Source organism: Protopterus annectens, chromosome 2.part0 (assembly GCF_019279795.1).
Source record: "Protopterus annectens isolate FY-2018-M chromosome 2.part0, PAN1.0, whole genome shotgun sequence".
Classification (NCBI taxonomy): domain Eukaryota; kingdom Metazoa; phylum Chordata; order Ceratodontiformes; family Protopteridae; genus Protopterus; species Protopterus annectens.
The window spans coordinates 1,701,269,924-1,701,296,605 of record NC_056728.1 but is presented as its reverse complement, the minus strand read 5'-3'; the positions used below and the strand labels follow the sequence as shown (position 1 = coordinate 1,701,296,605).

The 26,682-nt window shown below is 41.6% G+C and overlaps 1 protein-coding gene across 1 annotated transcript in view; it reads left to right on the top strand.

The window, feature by feature from the left end:
- Positions 1-26,682, top strand: part of HSPA4L (heat shock protein family A (Hsp70) member 4 like) — a 2,148,355-nt gene that overhangs the window by 690,140 nt on the left and 1,431,533 nt on the right. Inside the window, exon 6 of the mRNA XM_044061754.1 lies at positions 26,529-26,662. Coding sequence (XP_043917689.1) covers positions 26,529-26,662 — 134 coding nt within the window. The remainder of the gene's footprint in view (positions 1-26,528; positions 26,663-26,682) is intronic.

Here is a 26,682-nt window from a genome sequence, read left to right as displayed (position 1 = left end):
TATTAAGTACTAAAATCTGTTTTCCTCTAGACAAGTGAGGAAAGTTGAGTGCTGTAGTAATTTGTAGCTTTTTTAGTGCTTACAATGAGTTCTGAACAAGTGCTCATCTCAAAGTAGCAGATTTGAGTGCTGAATCTAGAAATCTGGATAGTTCTAAGAAACAAAATTAAGCTAGAAGGCTTCCCTCCAACACAGAAAGGCTTGGGGGCTCAGAAGCTTACAAACAGTCCTGGATACAGCAAATCTGTATCTGGACTAGAAGACTTACAGGAAAGGCAGGAAACAAGCTTAGAATTTTATTTTTTTTTGTAAAGGGGAAAGGAGGAGTAGAAACTGTAACTGGGGTGGCCTTTTCACATATTCTCCCTGGATTAAGTAGAATGAGGTAATGACACTAGACTGGGAGGAGTGTCCCAGATCAAATTTACAGTAGGGGCGGGCAACTGCAAAGCCACCAAGTATAAAACAGGATACCAATAGGAAGGGAGGGTGGGAAACCGAAATCAGAACAAACAAACCCAACATGCTTAACAATTGTAGAAAATTCTAGTTAATACCTCACACACAGTGAAACTAGCTAGCAAAATATATGCAGGTAATAAAAGTGCTATAAATAACTCAGAAATAAGCAAAAAAACAGGATACTTAATGTTATGTATTACAGATTAGTTAGCTCTGAGGCCTTCCTCCGACTTCCTCCGATTAGCTCAGTGTGAAATGGCAGAAACAACAAAGCTGAAACCTGAAACAACTTTAAAAAAAGCTTGAAAAAAACAATGAGGTGCTTACTTCAAGGCGTAGTCCAGGCAACCCCAGTCAGCCAATGACCACAAACAATTCACTCTCACTGAAATGCTATAATGGCTTTGGCTAAGCTATGATGGTCTGGAACATGTGCTCAGACACACAGCCTCTACTAACAAACAACTAGGCCCAAAACACACGCCTGAATATGGACAATGCTAGACTACCAACACTACTTAGGAAGAGAACAACTGCAGAAATGTTTAAACAGATAAAGGATCAAGGAGACTCTAGAGAATGCTTTTAAATGCAAACAAGTTATGTGATGCACTTCTAGCAGGAAATCAGAACAAACAAACCCACCCAGATGCTTAATCGTTGTAGAAAATTCTAGGTAATACATCGCACACAGTGAAACTAGCTAGCAAAGTATATGCAGGCAATAAAAGTAACTCAGAAATAAGCAAAAAACAGGATATTCAATGTTATATGTCACAGATTAGTTTGCTCAGAGCCCTTCCTCCGATTAGCTCAATGTGAAATGGCAAAAACACTCAAAGTTGAAACCTGAAACAACTTTAAAAAAGTTACAAGAGAAAATTAAGAAAGGAACTAAGGTAATTGGGAGTTAAGTATCTGGAAGCAAAGGCTGTAGAGCCGAATGACGCTAAGTAGGGGCTTGGACTGTGGGTCAGAGATTGCCTTCTGTGCCAAAGATTGCTAAGAGAATATAGGCACAGAGGAAGAAATGGGGAGAGATTAGTGGAAGGTCAACTCCATTATGAGTTGTTAGTTGATTCTAGAGCAGACATTGCTCCTTAAAAAAAGGTATAATTGCCAGGGTGCATAAAATATTGTGTAATAACTATGAGAATAAATCAAAGATTAGAAATGATTGGGAAAAGTAAATAGAAAGACAAAGTACAAAGGAAAATATGAATAAATGTGTAGTGCCCCTAGTTATGTAAAAAAGTACAGAAGTTTTAGGATTTCTGTATGAAAGTGTTTGCACAGGTGTTATGTCTCCAGCTGGCTTCAGGCTGCTTTTTTCCTTAGATAGCAAATGTTGGGATGTGATGGGGAAGAGAGAGAAGACATTGGGGACATGTTTTGGGGAATGTAATGAGTTGATACATTTTTAAACTTCCCTACAGTGTATTTTGAAATAAATGTTGGGGGAACAAATGCTAGTAACTAAAGAAATTATTATTGTGAGCTAGGATATAGCATCTGAATTGTTTAGATATAATAAGACCTTATTAAATGCAATGCTGTTGTATGCCAAAAAAGCAATTGATAGAATATGGAAAATCTAAACCAACCAGTAAAGAAAGTTTTTAATTTTGTAAAGGAGTTGTAAAAATTGGAGGTCGGATCTTTATAAAAAGGAAGGAGAAATTGCATAAAAATAAGTAGAATTTGTGGAACAATTTATGCAGAATTGTGCTGTATAGGATGAGTAGGTTTAAGGGAAGTCAGGGCTTGTGCAGCTGAAGTAGTGCTGGAGTGAGTGAAAATTGTTATGTTCTTCTCAATAATAATAATAATAGAAACAGTTATTAGTTTTCCTTTTTTATTAATGTATGTGCACTTATGTATTAGAATATGATGATTTAAAAAAGATGTTTAAAAAGGCAAAATTAATTCTTTGGGAGATGTGAGAAACTGGAACACCTGGAGAAAAGGATATGCAGACTGCACAGAAGGCACCCAAGCTGCAAATTGTACCAGAGAACCTCTTGCTGTAAGAGGGGGGCAGCATTATTTACCTCATATGTTTACCATCCTTGTATATATATCTTTGAAACTGCTCTTTAACTGTATACTTTTTTCCTCTTTTAGTTAGTTTGGCACAGCCACACTTCCCCATATGGGTTTTTGGGGTGCTGAAAGAACTGAATAAACTGTGACAATGCGTGTTTTATAGGATGGTCTTGTATATCTTTCAGGATTCAATAGCCTGTAGGCAGGCAGGGACCAGTGTAATCCTATATAGGGAAAAGGGATTTTTTTTTACAAAATTGACCAAAAATGAAGACCGTTTTGGTTGTAATTACTACTAAAGTGACCCCTCCTCAAAGAGCTACTGTTAGGGTGAGTATCGTAATAATGGTTATACTTCAGTGACTTCTTCTTTCGGCTGCTCCTATCAGGGTCGCCACAGCAGATCAACTGTTTCCATGTCTTCCTGTCCTCTGCATCTTGCTGTGTCACACGAACCACCTGCATGTCCTCACTCACCACATCCATAAACCTTATCTTAGGCCTTCCTCTTTTCCTGTTACCTGGCAGCTTCATCCTTAGCATCTTTTTCCCAATGTACTCTGCATCCCTCCTCAGCACATGTCCAAACCAGCGTAATCTTGCCTCTCTGGCTTTGTCTCCAATCCTTCCAACCTGGGCTGACCCTCTAATATACTTATTCCTAATCCTGTCCATCCTCGTCACACCCAGTGCAAATCTTAACATCTTCAACTCTGCCATGTCAAGCTCTGACTCCTGCCTTTTTGTCAATGCCATTATCTCCAATCCATATAACATAGCTGGTCTCACTACCCTCTTGTAGACCTTCTCTTTCACTCTTACTGGTACTCATCTGTCACAAATCACTCCTGACACTCTTCTCCACCCACTCCATCCTGCCTGTACTCTCTTCTTTACCTCTCTTCCAAACTCACCATTACTCTGAACTGTTGATCCCAAGTATTTAAACTCCTCCAACTTCGCCACCTCTACTCCCTGCATCCTCAACATTCCTTTATCCTCCCTCTCATTCACACACATATATTCCGTCTTAGTCCTGCTGACCTTCATTCCTCTTCTGTCTAGAGCATATCTCCACCTCTCCAGGGTCTCCTCTACCTGTTCTCTACTCTCACTACAGATCACAATGTCATCTGCAAACATCATAGTCCACGGGTTATACTTTAGTGACTAATGTCAGTTAATCAGCAGAGAAGGAAGCCTTGGCAACCCATCTGAAAATGCAGAGGTGGGTGGACAACTGGACCTTTCTTTGGGTTTTGATTCTCATTGCTATCACAATTTTTTAAGAAGGTACTTCATTGGATGCTGTCATTGACTGCAAAGTCATACCATCACAGACCTTGTGCTGGTGTCAGACTCCTGTCACTGGGATCTACACTGGTTGTCATTCGACCACCATCCTTACAGACAGGTATACTTGCCTGCAGCTGAAACCATTACAGATGATCACAGCTTATGCTTTATTGGTAGTTTGGAGACCCACATAGGCCTTGTCTTAGTTTGCATTGCAGGTTGTATCTTACTTGAAAGTAGGTTAAACATAAACCTGTTCAGTTTGAAGGAAGTGTTTTTTTTTTTTTTTTTTTAACTTGCAGGCACTGGAAGAGGAGGTGAAGGACCATCTCCTACTGTTGTCAGAAAACCAGGCACTGGTGAGGCACAAGAAGATTTCGGATGTCACAAATTTGTAGCCCACTCTACCGAAAGGCTCTGCACTCTGTTAGGTGATAAAATGTAACATTTCCCTCACAACAGTTAACACTGTAGGAAACTGAGTCTGTTGCGGGATCCTTTAAGCTGTATTTCCTGTCCTCTTCTTGAGCTGAGTTTTGAATACCCATTGATCAAGTCACCAAGCGCAAGAGGATGTAGTTCTCCCTCATTTTTTCTTGGTTAAGCGGGACAGGGAGAGTTTGGGGTGGTCTAGTTCTGGCAGCAGTGGCCGGAAATATTCATGTATTCCATTCCTTGTCTGCCACTGATTCTAGATCTGATAACAAAATTCAGAGTAAAGACAGACGCTCATTATGGTTGCCTTATGGTAGCTGAAAAGTTTTAGGGTCCTAGTGCTCTGTTAGTACAGCTTCCTGTGCTAATATAAGCCAACATAGCTCCCTTTGATTTGGAATAACAGCCAGCTCCACCCTTAAACTTGGCTTCTTCATTAAAGCCTCTCATTCTTTGATACCTTTTGGTAGCAGTTTAGAAGTGATTAAAGTAGTCGGGAAATGTTCTACTTAGCAGTGTTAGGCTAAGTGGAAAAGGCTTTTTCTTTGGGGGAAGTATCTTCACCACATCAGGCATCAAGTTTTTATAGGTTTGACTCCACTATCTTAGTTCAGCCTGCACCTTAGTTGTTACAGAATCAAGTTGTATATTTCCACAGGTGGATTATATTGCAACATTGATGACAACACAATTGTAGTACAACAAAAGCTTGTAATGGGATGTAGTTTGAACCATCAAGAAATGTCTTTACTTATACAGTTTGTTCAGAAAAAAATTTCAAACCAGAATTTGCAAAGAAACATAAATTGTGTTTTGTTTGAAAAGTACTAACCCTTTCTAGTGCGTTGGCCTTCAGCTGTGCACCCTGTTACGAATATATAGGCTCCAAAGTTAACTACACATTTGAAGTAAATCTTTTTCACAGCAATTGCTTCATCCAGTTAGTACATCTGGCCATCTTGCAAAGTAACTTTTTCCATTGTCAAGCTTTTTTTTTTTAAGATGGGTTCTCCCAACTGTGAAGAACCTTTCTTTTCTTTGCAATTTAAACTTCATGATTGCTAGAACTGGCAGTCATTTATTTGTTCTGTCTGGTTTGGTGGATTTGAATTTTGTATCTTGAAAGACACGTTTTTGTTTGTTACTCCCACCTGTAAGATGTGTAAGAGTGACCTTTCAAAATTATTGTATTTCCCTTACTAGTAACATATTTGCTACCAAAAAATGGTTTTGGAACACTCAGTCAGTTCACTCACCTCTGTTTTGTATTTAGAGACCAAGTTCAAAGATGAGAGGGCTATTACATCTCCTGACATGCCCTGTCAGTTAATACATCTCCTGACATGCCCTGTCAGTTAAATATTTTACCTTAATTGTGTTATTGTGCAGGGGAATGGACTTTTGTTTTATCGTATTTGCCCCGGTTATAGAGCATCAGACAGAGGCTAAGGAAACTCTCTGAACAGATCGATAACAACATTTTATGTCCCTGGGTGACCAACTGCCTGTTAGCAGAAGTTGTCAAAGGATATCTCTCCATAGGTGTGGCTAAGTCTAAGGATTTTTTCAGGAATGTTTCCATTGCTAACATTTGTGTACGGACTTATTATTGAATCACGCCTTCACCAAACATTGACATTGTTATTATGACACCAGGAGTCAGGCATCCTTTGGCACTTCATTGCTTCAGGGTTCAGCCTTCTGAGCTTTTTTGTGTAGATCATTCCATGACTGCTGCTACCACAGGAGTTTTTTTTTGTTTCTTTGTTTGTTTGGGGGGAGGGGGGGAGTTCATGGAATTCTTTCCAGTAGTGACCCACTGCAGAGTGCATTTGAAATTGTATGTAACATATAGGCGTACTTATTGGTTGACCTGCAAATAGGTCCTGTGCTGTGTGCATCTGTTACTCTCCTGTCAGCTCCCTGTGTGTGGACAGTCTCTACAGACATTTTCAATGGACTGACTTTCCTGTAAGTCAGCTAGGTATGTAACTGTCTATTATGTATGTATGTCTTTGCACATATGCTTGCTCAGATGCTCTGTAGTGGGCAGAGTAGTGGTCAGACAATCTGTCCTAGCTGAGCATTTCATACCATGTTATACACTGCTGTGAAGCTCTTGATCTTTTGAGCACAGGCACTAAGAAATGCAAGAATGCAATGCCAAGATCAGGATTTCAGAAGAGAACTTCAGCAGTGACTCACTGCAGAGGACTTCCTTGCAGATCAGCGGATACATATTGAGTATGTGTGTTATTTTAATTCAAAAATCTGCTAATATATGCATTTTATTAATTATCTGACACTAATATTTTTATTTTTGGATCATAAATTGTTTAACATTTCATTAAAAGCAAAGAAGTTACTTGATATTAAAATACTCTCAATAAATAGATCGGTAGATATGTATATATACATCTGTGTGTGTGTGTATATATATATATATATATATATATATATATATATATACACACCATCCCCCATTCTGGAATTATAGCTAAACTCACTAAACTAGGTATAAATCCCTATGTCACAAGATGGGTTGCGATCTGGCTCACTGACAGAACCCACGCTGTAAAAGTTGCAGACTCAAAATCTGACCTCAAAGCAGTGACAAGTGGTGTACCACAGGGTTCTCTCCTGGGACCGCTCCTGTTTGGTATCTACTTCTCTGAAGTACAGGCTAACACAGAAGGCCTCTGGCTAATGAAGTTCGCAGATGACTGCAAACTAGGAGCCATAGTCAAGTCCCCAAATGATGCGGACATCCTACAAAAGGACCTCACTGAGACAGATGCCTGGTGTCAGAGCCATGGCCTCGAGCTCAATGCCAAAATGTGCAGTGTCATCCCCTTTGGTAAAAACTCTGTACCCATGAACTACCACATTGGCAGCAATCTACTTAACACCGAATGTGTGATAAGAGATCTTGGGACCCAGGTGGACAGTAGTCTCTCCTTTGATAGTCACATCGCCACAGTAGTCAGGAAGTCCTTCTACGTGGCACACCTCATCATAAAAGGGTTCTCATCCAGGAAAAAAGGTCATTGTTCCCCTCTACTCGTCACTCATTAGACCCATTATAGAGTACAACGCCCCTTTTGGAATGCACCTCACAAGACATCTGCAGCAGCTGGAAAGGCCACAGAAGTACCTCATAAAGAGGATTACTGGCCTCAAACAAATGTCCTACACTGACCGCCTCAAAAAGCTCCAGCTTTACTCCGTAGCATATCACCTACTCTGAGGTGATCTCTGCCTAACATATAAAGCTATGTCAAACCCAGGCTGTTGGACATGCTACACCTAAAAAATCCCAATCCCTCCGAGCTACACGCTCTAGGGACCTAAACCTTGTCACCACAATAAACAGGACATGCTGGAGGGATAGATTCCTGTCCCAGAGACTTCCTATACTCTGGAACAAGCTACCCATCTATGTCAAGCAAAGTTCTTCATTAGCACTCTTCAAGAAAAATCTTGATGAGTGGATAGGAAATAGGAAATACACCCTGAGGATCACTTATGTGTCTCTGCTGGACAGTGGCACAGGAAAATAACTTTCTTGGGTGGCGTAAGCTATGGAACCTTGCTGGCTAGGCTTACGTAGGCCTTGGGCCGATATATATATATATATATATATATATATATATATATATATATATATATATATATATATATATATATATATATATATAAAATGTGTGTATGTGTGTGTGTGTGTGTATATATATATATATATGTGTGTGTGTGTATATGTATTTTTTTTTCTCTTACTATTGAAAAACTGCATGGTTATTTGGTTTGCGGCATCATTTATTTTAATCCCCCCCCCAAAACAAATTAAAATCACTTAAATGCATTATTTGCTTAACTGAATGGCCTGTATGGCAACATGGGATGTCCTTCTATACTCATGTTGCAGTGTTCATAAAAGTAGGGAGATGGCTGCCTGCAGCACTGGACATCCGGCCAGTATTCCAAAGTCTTAGGGGGTATGTGCGACGTTGTATGTCAGAGCCATTAACTGACATAGGCTATAAATGTGATGTTTGCACGTACCCAACCCAGAACTTCTTTGCCTCAGTGATCTAAAGACCTCTGATCGCCAGCTCGTGGAATCCATTTGCTCATTTGACTTTGGTTTTTTTGAATATATTCGTCTTGCTTTCCAGACGTATATGTCAGCTAGGAAGGGAAAGTGTGCTTGTGGAAGACAAATTCCACATAAGGACATGCACGATCAGTGTTTGTTTTGTTTAGGGGAAGGCCACGACTACAAGTCTTGCGACATCTGCCAGTCCTTTATACCTAAAACCTTGCATAGTCGCCTGGCGGCTTTAAAGTTATACTTAGAAAACCAAAGACTCTGATGTTTGTCGTTGGGTATGGAGGGTGGGGTAGGTACCTCCGAGGAGCCGCCTCAGAAGGCGGCCAAAAAATTTAGGCTGAACGCCCATGCTGCACCTCAGGAGAGCAGTGAGACTCTCGAGGCAGATGTTAGCCCAGGGTCCCATCGGACGTTGGTTTTACCACTGGAAATGGGAACCGTGGTGGAAGCTGGTTCAGCTGAAACCCAAAGTACGTCTGCTGTGGTTGATCAGCCATCAGACCCTGATGGCAAGGGGGAACCACTGCTCATGGCATAGGAGGTGCCTACTACCGCCTTACCATCAACCCCAATGTCGGCTCCTAAACTGACTACTTCTACTATTTCTTTTAAGAGGAAACAAAAAGTAAAACACAGAGCTACAGAAAGAGCACGTGGATGGGAAGCCTTTTCCCTGAACTTGTTTAGAGCCTTCCATGCCCTTCAGTCTCAGGTGCCCTAACCAGCTCTACCGCCTGTGCAGGCCTTGGAGGAGTCAGAGAAAGAACACTCTTCCTCTGATGAATCCCTGATTTATTGTTCCCAGCTTGAGTCTCCCAAGGACTTTGCTATTCCCGAGGAGGAGGAGGGCACCATTAGTCCTAATTCTCTTGAGAAAGAATTCTCCTTTGGGGATACCATTACACTTGAGAGAGCATTTTAAATGGCAGGTCTCTGATGTTTCTGAGACTAAAAAGATGTATTTTTAACTCCTGCAGATGGACCAGCCTTCTCCATCTGCAGTTCCTCCTCTGCTTCCAGATTTTCAGGTAGCCTTTCAGGCTGCATCTCATGCCCCAGATTCTCTTCCCCCAGATTCTAAACGACCTGATAGATTTTACAAGGTCCCCCAAGAGGCACAGTTCTTGTTCAGAAACCCCCTTACAGACCCAGGAGTCATTGCTGTGTCAGCAGACAAATCCTCCAGACAGCTACCTTCCACTTCTCTATTGTCTGCAGATAAGGATAGCAAATTCATTGACAGACAGGGGAAGAAAATGCTCCTTCCACACTAGTTGTTAGAGCTATTAATTATCAAATCCACATGGCTAGGTTTGTTCTAGATACCCTGACCAAGCCTCTGCACTAATGCCTGATGTGCCAGATTCTCCTGCTAAGTCTCAGTTTTCCGCCCTGTTCTGTACTGCCTCTCAAGTGACCAGGCATTCCATCAGGTGCAGTTATGATGCTGTAGAAGCATCATCCAAATCTGCAGCATCTGGCTTGGTCCTGAGAATGTTCTCCTGGGTGAGACTCCAGCCCCTACCCCTGGATGTACATGCCAAATTACTGGCTGCACCACTTGATAATAAGGCCCTTTTTGGCACTGCTTCAGCAGAGCTCTCTCCAAGAGAAAAGCAAAGAGTTGAAAAATTTAAAACATTTCTCATCTCACCCATTCCTAGATGCCACAGAAACTACCCACAAAGGAGCAGTTTTGTAAGGAGGCAATCTTCTCACTCTACTGCACTACAATCTAAAGGACGGAGACACCCTAGGAAGCAAACCACTCCTAGACTCTCCTCCACCTCAACCCGTACTCCCTTTTGGAGGCAGCCTAACCCAGACAAAGCTCCTCCACTGTGGCTCAAACCTTTTACCCACTTCCACCCCCCCCTCCATCTGTCCCTCTAACCTTTTCTCTACCCTCCTGGCAGAAAATCACTTCAGAGACTTGGGTCAGACAAACAAGGGATTTTACTCCAGGATGTTTTTGATCCCAAGAAAGCATGGTCCTTGGAGACCAATTCTGGACTTGTCTATCCTCAGTCTATTTCTCAAGGTGCCTGCCTTCAACACGCTCACGTTGCAGCATCTCTTACCTCTTATCCCCAACCAAGCCTTCATGGTATCCCTGGATCTGAGGGATGCCTACCTTTATATCTCCATTCACCCCAGCGACTGGAAATTCCTATGCTTTTCAGTAGGTTCCTTACATTTTCAGTTTTCTGCATTGCCATTTGGGCTCTCTACAGTTCCAAGATTATTCATAGAGTGTCTAGCTCCAGTTATCACCCATTGCAGAATGTGGGGCATACAAATATATCCCTACCTAGATGACCTATTAATCCTGCACCAAGGACTGCCACTCCCTTTACCATCACCTATACATAGTGTGCAAGACCTTGGCAGGCCTAGGGTTCTCAGTGAAGCAACAAAAATCCCAAATGACACCTACCCAAGACCTTGTCTTCTTGTGATGCAGAATCACAACAGACAAGATGGCAGCCTTCATCCCCTGCCAGAAGGTGAAAGCCCTCACCCATTACTTCCAGTCTCTCCTTTCCCTCCCATCCATCTCAGTCAGGGAATTTCTGAGGGTCCTAGGCCATATAGCATCCTTGTTTTCCATGCTTCTCTTTGCAAGGCTGCATATGAGAAAGTTCCTATGGGTCTTGAAGAATTTGTGGAACCAACACTCCCATCCTCTGCTCCCTCTTGTCACATGCTTGAAAAAGGAGCTGGCATGTTGGATTTTATCCATCAACCTGAGTTAGGGGATACCCTTGGAGATCCCTCAACCTTCACAACACCTCTACACAGATGCATCAGATTTGAGTTGGGGAGCTGTTCTGGAAAGCAACAGCAACTAGAACAAAGTTCAGGGAGATTGGTCCACCCAGAGATAAAGGGACCACATCAGTATCAAAGAACTGAGGCCCTTCTCTTGGTACTATAAACATGCCAACAAATTCTCCTATTAGGCACCTTGAAGGTAGTCACAGACAATATGACTGTTCTGTGGTATATCAACAAGCAGGGAGGGACAAGGTCCTATCCACTTTGCACCTTAGCAATTCAGATTTGGTCCCTAGCGGCAAAACTACACATTCACCTGCAAACTGTATACATTCCTTCAGCAGAGAATGTGATGGCAGACACATTTAGCAGAACCGCAGTACCCTCTTATGAATGGATGCTTCACAGGGAGGTCTTCTTGGATTCACAGGTGGGGTATTCCACAGGCAGATCTGTTTGCCTCCTCACAGAACAGTCAGATGCCTCTGTTTTGCACCAGAAACCTACATCCACAGGCTTGGAAGGTGGACGCCTTTTCTTTTTCATGGGTGGGGATGTCTCTTTATGCCCTCCCCCCTTCACACTGATTGAAAGTCTTTCTGAAGATCCACAGAGACAAACCAAAAATCCTGCTGGTCACCCTCTTTTAGCCAAGGCAGCATTGGTTTCCCCTAAATACTTATTAGCCAAGGGCAATCACCACAGGTTACCTCATCGATTCAACCTACTCAAACAAGACAGGGGGGTCTCTCATCAACCCTCAAGTGCTCAACCTCAAGCTGACCCTATGGGTGATAGAATTTTGATCCCCTTAAACACCGGTCGGTATTCAGAGGACGCACTCAATGTCCTGCAGGAGGCCAGGAAACCTAGTACTAGGAGAAATTATGTATCAAAATGGAAAAAGATTCTCCAGATGGTGTCTCAAGAACAAACAGGACCCTTTTCTTGTTCCAGTACCCATGGTCCTTTCTTACTTGTGTGAGCTTCTACATTCAGGACTGACGTACTCTTCTGTAAAAGTGCATTTGTCAGCCCTCTCTGCCTGCCTTCCTTTGGTACCTCCTTTGGCATCCAGGTTAGAGGTAAAACTCTTCTTAAAAGGGGTTCTTCATATCAGACCCCCTTGTAGACCTATCCCTTCATCACGAGGTCTTAATTTTGTGCTAGAAAAATTCACACTGCCTCCATTTGAACCAGCCCACTCAGCATCACTTAAACTATGTACTTGGAAAACAGTACTGCTGGTGGCCCTTACATCTGCTAGGAGGGTCCCGGAAATCCAAGCACTTAGGCCACTCTTCCTTACCTCATCTTCCATAGAGACAGGGTCTCCCTCAGGACAAATCCTTCTGTCATGCCTTAGGTGGTTAATGAGCTCTCCTTGAATCAGACCATTAATCTACCTGTTTTGACCCCTCAACCTCAAAACTCATCAGAAAGAACTTTGCATTCCTTATATGTTCATAGACAACTACAGTATTACCTGGACGAGACCAAATCCATTAGAAAGTCTGACCAGCTTTTTGTCTCCTTTCACCGTAAGGCCTTGGGGAAGGCAGTGTCAAAACAGACAATTGCCTCATGGATTTCTAAGGCAACCCCTTTTTGCTATTCCTTTCATGGAAAAAATGTAATTCCAGTGTGAGAGCTCACTCTGCTAGAGCAGCTGCATCTCATCTTCAAAAGCCTTTTTTAGGGGTGTTCACTACACTTCCATTCTGGAGGCGGTCACTTGGTCTTCTGTACATACTTTCACCAAGCATTACAAACTAGATTTGATTTCTAGAGCCAGTGCTGGGTTTGCAAGATCAATTTTACAGGGTCACATTGACCCTGCCTCCCAACCTGCCTGCCAGGCGTCTACCTAAAGCTTTGGTACTCTCCCTACTGCTATGAATACTGCAACATGAAAATAGAAGAACATAGAGTAGTTGTGTAAGAACTTACCATAACCTTAGATGTCCTTCTCTTCCGTGTTGCAGTATTCAGTCCCCCCCTCCTACCCCCTCTTTCATTTGTTCATCCCTTCTTGTGTGGGCTTTCCCTTGCTTCCTTACATCCAAATAGGGCACAACAACAGCTGCAACATACCTCTCTAATTTACTTACCTCCTTGACTGATGTTATATGTGGGTCTGAAACGCTTCCTTTTCTTCTAGCATCCCCGAGGTACTACTGTATGTGGCAGTCAGTTCTGGGTTGGGTAAGTGCAGATGTCACATTTATAGCAGACGGTACCCCTTATCCTAAGACTTTGGTATACTGACTGGATGTCCGGTGCTGCATGTCCAGTGCTGCAGGCAGCCACCTCCCTACTGTTATGAATACTGCAATATGGAAGTGAAGGACATCTAAGGTTATGGTAAGTTCCTACACAACTATTCTTTATGCTTAATACCTTCAAGTGATGCAATGCTTTTGCTGCCTGGATGCTTTATATGTTATAGAGTTAAGAGGCTGTATAGAATTATTTTGATTAGTGTGTTATTTATTGGCCCACATTAACAAATAAGAGGACTCCTTTTTTATAAGTGTTTTACTGCTGCTCTAACATGTTAACAGCATTTATTATTTTGCATGTATTTAGCAGCTAAAACTCTGTCAAACTAATACTAAGTGCATTGTTTTGTTACATTCTGAGAATGTATACTTCGTGTTATGCTCCCTGATCTCCATTTTTATCAAGCTGCAATGTTTTTTACATTTGCAGTAATAAGGATGTACTGTTGCCAAATATAATCCTCCCGTAAACATTCCACGCTGTCTTCTCACTATACCTCTCAATCTGTTAGCGCAAGAAATCTGGACAAAGCCTAAAATAATGGGGGAAATGGGGGACAAAGGCCCAAAAATATCAACAGATTTTAAATATTGATCAGATTTTGTCCACTTCATTCCTCCCCACGATAGGGTGTTGGATCCGACCCTCATATCTAGCTCAGCCACATCTTCCAGACTTGGATCTGACTGTCTGCCTCCTCCCTTTTACACATACTACACTGCACCCACCCAAGCACCTCAGATTTTGTTTCCCGTGTTCAAAGCCAGACGGAAGATGTGGTCTCTTAACAATTTATATTGTTTTTCACTCTTTTCAACCTTTGGTAATTAGAAATTATTTAGTGTGCTCCTCTCAAGCCAATCATTTTCAGTTCAGAGCACTGCCCTTTGGGCTCACCACAGCCCCCCAAGTTGGCGAATGCATGGCAGTCTTAGCAGCTCACATGAGATTCAAAGGATTCTGGGTGTTTCCTTACTTAGACGAATGGCTCCTTACCGCTTCCATGAGGCATCAGTTTTTTCAGTATTAAAAAAATGGACGTCCAGAAGGCTGAAGTTGAGTAAAAACAGTTTTAATAACAGTAATAAATGTACACAAAACAAACTGGTGAGCACTTTCGCGGCATACCCACTTTTTCAGACCATAAAAAATGATAAAGCCTTATATACAGGTAACCAGCCACACAATTAAAAGATGTCAAGTCACATGGTGCAATCCTCTCCTGTTAAGAGCAGGTTTTAAAGACACAGCATTATTCAGACATGGGTATACAGTAGCCCACAGGTCAAGAATCCATCTTAACTCAATGTATTCTGTTTCATTAGCTGTATCACCTCCTCTTATATTAATACCAACTTTATGCAGAACCAAAAATTAAATTGATGGGTTTCATCAGTTTCCATCACGTTTGGCTAACTCGTTACATTCTTTCATATTGCGTACATCATTATTATGCTCAAGTACTTTTTCTTTCAACGTTCGATTGGTTTTCCCAATGTAGAACCCTTCATATACAATGCACTGTGCCCAATAGACTATGTTCTTATCTGTGCAGTCAGCATAAAAACTAAACTCAATCTTTCTCATAGTTCTAGGATGTGTAACAGAGGTAACCGTCCACACATGCCTACAGGCACTACACGATCTGCATGCATACGTGCCTCTCCTTTCAGACTATGACATAGATGTTGCTTCAGGGTTTTATTGCCCAAGTGCTCAGAGTAATGAGACTGCACACAAATGAAACTAAGCTGGAATAAGCTCTGGATACTTTACATGTAGAATTGTTAGAGTATGGCTGTAAAATAGGGGTCATTGAAAAAGCTATTAATAAGGTTAGATCTGCCACTGGGAATGAGATTAGACCTTATTTCTCTGACTCCGTGGACCAACAAGCTAATGGGAAATGTTTAGCTGAAGGCAATGTAAATAGGGTAACTTTAACGTATTCAAGTAATATTAATGTCATTTGTGATGTGGTGAAAAAGAACTGGCCAATACTTATTACGGACCCAAGTGTAGGTAATGTAGTTGGACCCCATCCACGATTCTCTTTTAAAAACAATAAAACCCTGAAGCAGTGTCTACTTTATACACAGAACTATATAGACAGGGTACATTCTAAAAGGAGAGGCATTTATGCATGCAGATCATGTAGTGCCTGTAGGTATGTGTGGACTGTTACCTCTGTTACACATCCTAGAACTATGAGAAAGATTGAGTTTAGTTTTTATGCTGACTGATTTGGCTTCCCTTCCTCTGGTCTCATCTAACGCATCTTCAGTGGATACTGGAGCTAAGACTGGATCTCCTCTCTCACCCATCAGGATTGCAGCATCCCAATCTTCAGGCCGACAAACTGACTACATGGTTTCCCCAATTCCAACCATAGAAAGGCAGTCCAGGCTTGCCTCCCTGGTTTGCAACATCATTCTAGGCTCTCAAAAAGTGTCTACTAAGAAGGTCTACAACAGTAAGTGGAGAAGGTTCGTTGTTTGGGCTGCAAGTAGGTTCATAGGTAGGTACTAGGCTATTGGCCCTAGGGCCTATATAAGCCTAGCCAAATGGTACCCTGGCTTTTGCCACCCAAGAAAATTATTTTCCTGTGCCCCTGTCAAGCAGAGCCACAGAAGTGATCCCCGGGTTGAATTTCCTATCTCCCATCCAATCATCAAGATTTTTCTTGAAGAGTGCTAATGAGGAGGTTTGTTTGATGTAGATAGGTAGTTTGTTCCAGAGTATGGGAAGTCTATCAGACAGGAATCTATCCCTCCAGCATGTTCTGTTTATTGTGGTGACAAGGTTTAGGTCCCTAGAGCGTGTAGCTCGGAGGGATTGGGATTTCTTTACGTGGAGCATGTCCAGCAGCTCTGGGTTTGACATAGCTTTGTATGTTAGGCAGAGATCGCCTCTGAGTAGGCGATATGCGACAGAGTAAAGCTGGAGTTTTTTGAGACGGTCTGCGTAGGGCATCTGTTTGAGGCTGGTAATCCTCTTTGTGAGGTATTTCTGTGGCCTTTCCAGTTGTTGTAGATGTCTTGTGAGTTACATACCAAAAGGGGCATTGTACTCTATAATGGGTCTAATGAGTGACGAGTAGAGGGGAACAATGACTTCTTTTTTCCTGGATGAGAAACCTTTTGTGGTGTGGTTTGCCATGTAGAAGGATTTCCTGACTACTGCGGTAATGTGGTTATCAAAGGAGAGACTACTGTCCACCTGTGTCCCAAGGTCTCTTATCACACTTTCAGTGTTAAGTAGACTACTGCCTATGTGGGAGTTCATGGGTACAGAGTTTTTACCAAAAGGGATGACCGTGCCCTTTTTGGCATTGAGCTTGAGGCCATGGCTTTGACACCAGGCATCTGTCTCAGTGAGGCCCTTTTGTAGGATATCCACATCGTTAGGAGATTTTGATTATGGCTCCTAGTTTGCAGTCATCTGCTAACTCTGTTAGCCAAAGACCTTCTGTGTTAGCCTGTACTTTAGAGAAGTATATACCAAACAGGAGAGGACCTAGGACTGAACTCCACTTGTCACTGGTCTGAAGTTGGATTTAGAGTCTGCTACTTTCACAGTGTGAGTTCGGTCAGTGAGCCAGTTGGCAACCCATCTTGTGACATAGGGATTTATACCTGGTTTAGTGAGTTTGTCTATAATTCCAGAGTGGGGTATGGTGTCGAAAGCCTTGGCGAGATCTAGATAGGCTGTGTGTATCACCTTACCCTCATCTACAGCTTTGGTGACCGCTTCAAAGAAGTCTATTAGGTTTAGGAGACATGATCTGCCTTTTACAAACCCAAACTGGGTAGGGTCCAGAGTTTGGAGATTACCAATGTCATTGTTTATAAGTTCCATGATGATACGCCCCATAGCCTTGCAGACCAGGCTCGTCAGGCTAATGGGTCGGTAGTTCCCGGGGTCCGTGGTCGCTCCCCCTTTGTGGAGTGGGATAACCGTTGCTGTGCGCCATTCAGTGGGCACAAAGCCGAAGGTGAGGCTATGATTGGACATGGTACTTAGGTGGGGTGCCATTCATTCTGTAGTTCATGTAGAATGTAGCCTGGGTAGTTGTCTGGTCCCATGGATGCTGTGTTCTTGGCTTTAGAGAGTGTGTTTTTTTACCTGTGCAGCCGTGATTACAGGTACTGTGCATTCTTCCGGTATAGAGATGGGCCCTTTAGGGGATGAGAGAGGGGTAAAGTTAGCACTGAACCTATCTGCCAGGATGTTGGCAATATCAGTTGGTACTGTATATTTAGTGCCATTGTGCTGTAACTCAAGCAGATCTGAGTGTTGGCATTGAGATTCTTGACATAGCTATAGAATGCTTTGTGGATGTCTTTAGAATCAGTGGTGATTTTGGAGGATTTTATGAGGGATCTCAGCTTCTTACTGAGGCTGACCGCGGAGTTCTTCCAATCATGGGATTTTACTCTTTTTTGCAACAGTTTCTTCCTTCTGTTGTAGAGTTAGTTTATAGCAGGGGACCACCAGATTGGCTTCCTTTTTTTTGGAGGATAGCATCTTGGTTCTGTTAGGGATTGCACGATCCATGCACTCTATTGTCCATCAGCATGGGTGTCGTGAAGAGTGCCACTTCTGTCTTAAGAAGCATGAAATTGGTTTTGGAGAAATTTTTTACAGTGGTTTCCCTAATGGGGGGTGGGGCTGGGATGTGGATGTCTAGGGTGATTTGCTTATGGTCGGATCTGACCAACGAGGAATTGACCTCTGGTGTGGAACACAGGTTGCCCATGTTGGTAATGACCAGGTCTAGGATATTGTTGCCCCTGGTGGAGGTGTGGATAAGTTGATCCAAGGCATTGGAATTTATGAATTCCAGAAAACGTTGAGCACAAGAGTTGGTACAAGAGTAGTTTTCCCAGTTAATGGTGGGGTAGTTGAAATCGCCCATTATTAGGGTGTTAGGTTGTACCCTAATATTTTCCAGTGCATCAAGAAATGAGGAGTGGGAATCCTGGGGCATGGTGGGGGATCTGTAGCAAGCTACAGTTTGCATTGCGGTCTTGCCCAGAGTTGGTTGCAGTTGAATAATCTCAGATGCATTATGCTGAGCAACTAGCCTGGAGGTGTGGATATCCTTAATGAATATGGACACGCCTCCGCCTTTAGTGCTTCAGTCCAAGTTAGGTGGCCGAAAGATGTGGTATGAATTATAGCCTGGTAATGCAGGGCTGCTCTCTGGAGCCTTGAACCAGGTCTCTGTCACTGCACAGATGTCGATGTTCTCGATTTTAAGGAGTGCCTCGAGTGAGTGCATTTTGAGGTTTAGACTTCTAGCATTGAGTAGCATTACCCTCAGATTTTGCTTGCTTGTACCTGTTACAGTGGTGAATTTGTCATTTGAGTCTTGCCTAAAAAAGGCACTGTAGGGGTGGCAAGAGCCTTAGCCAGTATCCGGAATCCCAAGGGCGACAGTTGCAGGCCATCTCTAGCAAAGCATTGTGGTTTGTCGATCATCTCATCCCAGGCAGACAGATACTGGATCCCCTTAGAATGACACCAGAAGCTTAGCCAATTGTTGAAGTCGATCATTTTGTCCTTGTACTGTGTTCTCATTCTGGGTGATGGCAGGATGCTACTCAGGGCTAGGGTCATAACTGCCTGGGCTACAAGATCAGAAAGCTCCTCCATGTCTCTTTTCATGTAGTCCAGGGAGGTACGTCTCAGGTCATTCACACCAACATGGACAATAGAGTGCATGTGTTATGTGGCAGATCCTGGCACCTGGCAGGCAGCTGACAGACTTTCTCCTTGTTTAGCCTGGTGAGTGGAACATCAGTGTGCCTGACTATAGAGTCACTTATGACTATAGTGTTAGGTACGTTGTTATGCCTTATGGACTGTGCTTCAGTGGCACACTGAGTTTGTGGGCTATGTGTCATTTGCTTTGTGTTGGGGGGTGGAGGTTGCTTGCGTTTCTGCTTTGGAGGTCTCTGTTGCTTGGGTAGATTTTTTTGAGAGCCTCCATGAATGTAGGTGTGTGTTTTGTGGTTCTATGTGTGTGTTTTGGTGGTGTAGGTTTTGAGGGACTATGTGATGTGGTGCAAGTGTGTACCTTCTCCTCTTGACTGTCTAGTCCAGTCTTGGGTGAAGAGAGCTTTGCTTCCAGTTTGGCTACATAAGTGCATCTCTCACAGGTTGTAGTGTTGGGTGGTAGGAGGAGAGGGTTGTCTGTGTACGTGAGGCAATTACTGCATTGCCCCAAGATGCCCAGATTAATCAGGTAGACAGGAGAAAACACCAGGAGATGACCCTTAGACATGCCTGGATAGGTGCTTATTTATTAAGTACTAAAATCTGTTTTCCTCTAGACAAGTGAGGAAAGTTGAGTGCTGTAGTAATTTGTAGCTTATTTAGTGCTTACAATGAGTTCTGAACAAGTGCTGAGCTCAAAGAAACAGATTTGAGTGCTGAAACTAGAAAACTGGCTAGTTCTAAGAAAAAAAATAAGCTAGAAGGCTTCCCTCCAACACAGAAAGGCTTGGGGGCTCAGAAGCTTACAAACAGTCCTGGATACAGCAAATCCGTATCTGGACTAGACAACTTATCGGAAAAGCAGGAAACAAACTTAGAAAATATATATATATATATATATATATATATATATATATATATATTTGTAAAGTGGAAAGGGGAAAGGAGGAGCAGAAGCTAACTGGGTTGGCCTTCTCAAATGTTCTCCCTGGAATAGGTAGAATGAGGTAATGACACTAGAATGGGAGGAGTGCCCCAGATAAAATTTACAGTAGGGGTGGGCAACTGCAAAGCCACCAAGTATAAAAACAGTTGTAGAAAATTCTACGTAATACCTCACACACAGTGTGTAAAATAAAAGTGCTATAAATAACTCGGAAATAAGCAAAAAACAGGATACGTAGTTATATATCTCAGATTTGTTAGCTCAGAGCCCTTCCTCCGATTAGCTCAGTGTGAAATGGCAGAAACAAGTCGCAAGTTAACTTCTAAGTAACAAAGTTGAAACCTGAAACAACTTTAAAAAAAGCTTGAAAGAACCAATGAGGTGCTTATTCCAAGGCGTAGTCCAGGCAACCCCAGTCAGCCAATGACCACAAACAGTTCACTCTCACTGAAATACTATACTGGCCTTGGCTAAGCTATGATGACCTGGGACATATGCTCAGACACACAGCCTCTAACAACAAACAACTAGGCCCAAAACACAAGCCTGAGTATGGACAATGCTACACTACCAACACTACTTAGGTAGAAAGAAACTGCAGAAATGTTTAAACAGATAAAGGATCAAGGAGACTCTAGAGAATGCTTTTAAATGCAAACAAGTTATATGATACATTCCTAGCAGGAAATCAGAACAAACAAACCCAACCAGATGCTTAACAATTGTAGAAAATTCTACTTAATACCTCGCACACAGTGAGTAAAATAAAAGTGCTATAAATAACTCAGTGTGGCTTCCCTTCCTCTGGTCTCATCTAAAGCATCTTGATCCCTTCTTGGTGCCTGTTTCAGACATTTTGCTTTTTCTTAGTACTCTGTTCAAAAAAGGAGCAAGTTTTTCTACCATCAAACTTCAACTAGCAGCAATTTCCAATGTTCATGCAAGTAGCCAGTCTCGATCCTTGTCTACCTTTAGATTATGCAAAGCATTTATGAAGGGCATTTTCTTGTTGAGGCCATCCACTAAAGCTCCATCCCCACCGAGGGACCTCACTGTTGTACTGCAGAGTTTAATAGTGCATTCTTAGTGGCCAAATTCCTTTCTTTGTGGCTACATATGTCTCCTTCATATCTGTGAAGCTTTAGGCCAGCAGCTGCAGGACTCATTACCTTCCTCTACTTGTCAGGTCACCCATCTCATTTCCACTTTTCTTGAGTAGGATTTTCTTTTTTCATTTTTTTTTTTTTTTTTGTGTGTGGAAGGACCTGTCCTCTGCTCACATCCTCTAACCACTCCATTGACACATTTGTTCCTTGAAGTGAGAGTGCTAAGGACCCACTTGCTCCCTTGCGGTGAGAATTGAGTAACCCAGGAGTAGAAGTTCTCATTTATGTGCTGGGGATTGGGAGTTTTGTTATTTAAGACCTAGCATTCCCTACACATGCCTGTAGTTCCCAAGAGGTGGGTATGCAATGGGCCATCACAGTATACCTCTGCATGTACATAATCAGATGTCTGTGTCCGTCTTGTGGATAGCACCTCCATGAGAGTTGGCATCTTCTCCTCCTGAGAAAGTGGTCTTTTTCTAATCTTTGAATCTGCTAACTTCTTTTTCTTTTTATGGGGAGGGCTGGAACTGGGAACAGAGAGAGATAGAGAAATGGAAGCCTATAGCTCCCTGGGCAGATGTTGTTGTTAGTGAAGTGGTTGTGTACGTGGTTGGATAGATCTGTGATTAAACTACCTGTCATTACAAAAGCTAAAGCTTGCACTTACCAGTCAATTGTATGTAGAAGTTTTGCAGCTGTTGTACCATTGGGTAGGATCCACGACCCCTGCTGGTCTTGTTTCTGTCAGTGTGCCATCCTGTTTAAGAGTAGCTGTCTGAAACAAGTACTTCTTTCATCCTGGTGCCTTACTGACTGGTATTCATCTTGAGCATAGGACATGTCACAGAGGATTCTTAATGGTAGCTGTAACACAGATGTTCTTAATGAATCAGTTGCTTTATGAGAGGACCTTTCTTTATGGACTAGGAATAATCTCCCTCTGTCACCAACTCCTTAGGTAGGTGGTTCCTTCCACATCCTCATCTTATGGGATTCCTTATAAGTTGGGCAGCTTTGTATAAATTGTAATTGTGGGTGCTGAATGTTCATGGTTGTATTATTTGTTTTTTAAAACACCTTTATTGAATTATTACTTGTGACACAGGCAAATTTACATTTATATAAAAGGAACCAAACTGTGTTAACAAGTTCATGTTTACAAACATTATACTTCATATGTATTGTTAAATGTCATATAACTTAAGCAACATTATTAATTTCCTGCCCTTTTTTTTAAACAAGAGGCATCTTTATTAAACTATCACTTATGATGTAGGCAAATATACATTTATATAAATGAAAACAAACCACACCAACACAATCCTAGTTGCAAGCATTTTGCATCACAAACTATATTAATACACTCCCAGGTGCAAACATTATACATCAGTTATAATTTACCCAATCATTTTCAGTCAAACATTACATAGCTCATTTAAGTACTGCCTTCTTTTAAACCTCATTCCTCCCCTGAATGTATTGTTCACACAATTCCCATTTTTCCTGTGAAGTTTGCTCCTATCTTTTTCTAAATATCTCAGTTCCAGTTGTTTTATCTCTGCTACTATGTTCACTACTTCTGGTATAGTTGGTTTAGATTTGGATGTCCATTTTCTAGTAATTGCTTTTTTTTGGCAGCCACCATAATTAGACATAGCAAGGCCTTACCATGTCTAGGCAATTCTGATTCTATATCACAGCTGAGAAAGATCATCTCACTTGTCACTCCAGTCCACCCACCTAGCATCTTCAACAGTGTATCCCGTAAGGAATCCTTAAAGCCTGCCAACTCACTGCAGTCCCAGAAAATGTGTTCCTAATTACCTCTTTCTTACCATCACATCTCCAACATTTGCTGTCTACCTGAGGAAAGATTCTGTGCAGTCAACTTGGGGTATAACAGTATCATACCTCTCAAACTGGAAACATCAAAAATCTGGGCAAGGCCCATGAAAAATAGGTACAAATGTGTATGCTGAGTAATGTACAATTTGCATACATAAATACTTAAACCCGCCCACTCCAATGGAATTGTGGGATACCAACTTTCAAATGCAAACTGAAGAACAGACAACCAAAATATGGCACCAGAGTCCCCCTGTAGCCATTCCAATGTCCCATTACCTGGCTATTTTGCCCCATTTACCATAAACATTAATGTGTGCAAACTGCTTTATTTCTACGATGATTATTTGGATTTTATTTTTACATTTTATAGCACAATGCACAAACACCAATAGATATCTGCTAAACAAAGCAATACTGTCTCACAGTGAAACTAGACTTGGCATTAAAACTTCTCTGCCCTTGAAACTCACATTCATTGAAACTCACACCACATCCAAAGAAAATGCATCTGGCCAGTGGTGGATAAAGATTACCTTTGGGCTGTTTTGAAATCATAGGCCCCTTGCACACAAAACAAGAAACATACATGTATTCTCTAATATCATCTATATTAGAACATTGAATATTTAACAGTTTGAATCACTAAAGGTCGACCTTTAGTGATCGAACTGTTAAAACATCGAATGTTCACACAAAAAAAATAAAAACAATAAAAAAAACTAAATGGTGTAGGGGGGCAAGCCCCCCTGCACCCCCCCACACCCCCCACTACTTAAATATACCAACTCCGAGACCATACTACTCAGATCCATTCAAATAAACTTGCAGTTTCCACCATTGAAGCACTTACTAGCCGGTTCCTGCTTGCATATCAGATCCATTCAAATAAACAGTGAAGCAGCCAGCATTTATCAGATCCAGTCAAATAAACAGTGAAGCAGCCAGCCAAAAATATAAGCCCTTGAGTTCAATTCTGACAGGTTGACTGAGCTGATGTCATCGCGCATGTCATGACGTCTGCGAAAAGGAAATTTTTTTTAAAAAGCTGGGAAAATTCAGAAATGAAGGGGTGCCACTCGGGAATTGTGGCACCCCATTATTTGGACCCAAAACTCGGTAAAAACAGAGTAATTCGGTACGGTTGGGAGCTATGAACACTGTGTAGGCATTTCCAAGCAAAAATCTTAAATCTTGTAGATTTTGTTGCATATTTTAGAGGCCTGCATATATCTGTGTCATCTCCAGCTCTAACAGACGAAGTCTAGAAAGGTAGAAGGTGGCTGGTAGAACCAGCAGTAGATATGGGGCACTGGCTAGGTAGTCATAGGATGATGCAGAGGGGAGAAAAAGAGCATTTTACCTCCCCAAAGCATTTTTCCAAGCATAAATTACATGAAGTAGGGCATATACTTGTCCCCTACAAATCCTACAAATCCTGAAAAAACTCTAATATTTCCAGATGTTTTGTTCTGTCATATTTCACAAATGTAATTATTGCATTATAATCCCACATTGTTACTGATTTTAATTATTACTGTTCATCTCCATCTCCATCTCCCATATCCTGCCTCTACTTTATTTCCAACATACTCCTGGTTCTTCTAGTGAACTCTCGTGCTCCCTTCCTTCTCTCCAACATTTTCCATTGGAAACATGGAAAAGGTTTCACAGGTACAGTCTCCCTGTGGTCTTTATTACCAGAAGAACAAGATGCAGAATCTCATTCTGTTTCACAGCTCATTTTTTGTTATACAAACTTTTGTATTTCCTCCTTAGCATATACTTCATCAGAAAATTATTTTGTTCTTCCAGGGAAGAATACCTTGAAGAGACACCTGAGTAAATGAGTTTGAATCTCATGATTGCATCATGACATTCTCTGAATAGTGGGATGAATTTACTGCTCTTCTGTCTGGTGTACAGTGAGTAATCATTCTCCACAGACACTCTGCTGTTTCCCACTTTTAGTGTTTGTCCTTCTGCCACAATTTTGTCAGAATCCTCTCCTTCTGATGGTATGATTGCATCATTACTATTAAAGGTGTAGGTTGCTTTCTCATAGCCAGATTTGGAGCATACACACAATGTGCCCTTTCAATTAACAACTTCTGCTGTCTGCTGTGAAATACCAGTCCAGTTGCTTATTTGTGATTTCATAAGTTTAATGCAGTCTGTTCCTTCTAGCTTCTCTGATATGGCTGAAAAACTCTGGTTTTCCCTATGTGCTATGTCCTCTAATTCTACTATTTTTGGAAACATCTCTTCCTGAACATTCTGATATTCAGCCAGCCTTTTCATCATTTCATCCTCTGATTTTTGCAACTTTATCACCTCATCTGAGTATCTGTTTAAAGCTTCTTCCATTTTTCAAGCCTTTTGTTGTTTGTGTTGATATACTCTACCAGTGTTTCGTTTATTTTAACCAGGACATTGTGAATTTGTCTAATATCGTCCTGTAGGTTACTGGATGTCATGTCTGGAAGTTGCACTGCCTTTTGCTTAACAGCTGCAGAACTTTCTTTAGTGTTTCTTCCTCACTTTTTGTAGCTGATTTTTTTTCCAGGTGCTGTATTTCTTTTTTCATGTCATCCAGGCAGTACACTTTCTAGCCAGTTACTGAAATTTACCCTTTGTTGAGTTTCTGTTTTCACACTGGGAGAGATAGAGTTAAGCTGCTACTCAATGTGCAGCCATCTTGGAAGTCCCTTCATGGTTGTATCTTGATTTACAGAAAGGTTCTTGCCCTACATTTAAATGCAGAGTGAGTTCATTTATGCATGCTGCCCATACCATGAAGACTACTGTTGTGAGTGTGCACTTCTCCCCTAGTTCTGGAATTTCAAGAAAAAATATGCTGGATGTTAATTGGTGGAAAAGTTTATCCTGACATTAAGACCCATCAAGATGGGTCCTCGCATAGATCAGCTAGCTAAGGTAAGATAACTTGTCTGATGTAGAAGCAGTTACATAAGTTGAAGCTAGTGTTGTTGGAAGAGTATCCCATCAGTAAGATTTTGGAAAAAAAATGAAAACTGGAACAGTTTAAATGCAGTGGATTTGATGCTGAAACCTTTATATGCTATAGATAATACAGGAGAATGTGTATAATTATTTTGATTAGTTCAAATGCTTCACTGTACATTTGAAGTTTTACTGTCAGGTCTGCTGATTACTATGATTACATCACATAACTATAATTTATACACAGGCACAATTTTACTTGGTGACATAAGTACTTAAAACAACTAGACATTTAAAAACTGCACTTTTGCATGTCAGCCATCAGAATGTCAGATACACAGTCACTTTATGACACTGAGCAAGTTTCTGAAATTTCCTTTTATTTATCCTTACAGACTGAATGTAGAATAGAACTTTATTCAGATACTTGGAACTTTTCTGAGTTCTAAAAGTTTGAGTTGTGAAGAAATACTTTAATCTGAATTGTTACATGTACCTGTGTAAATGTACTTTTTTTTCTTCTTCTTTGCAGTTGCTTTAGCTTATGGTATTTATAAACAAGACCTTCCAGCCCTAGATGAGAAACCACGAAATGTTGTATTTGCAGATATGGGTCATTCAGCATTCCAAGTCTCAGTCTGTGCCTTTAATAAAGGAAAACTAAAGGTGAGAAAAATGTACAAATT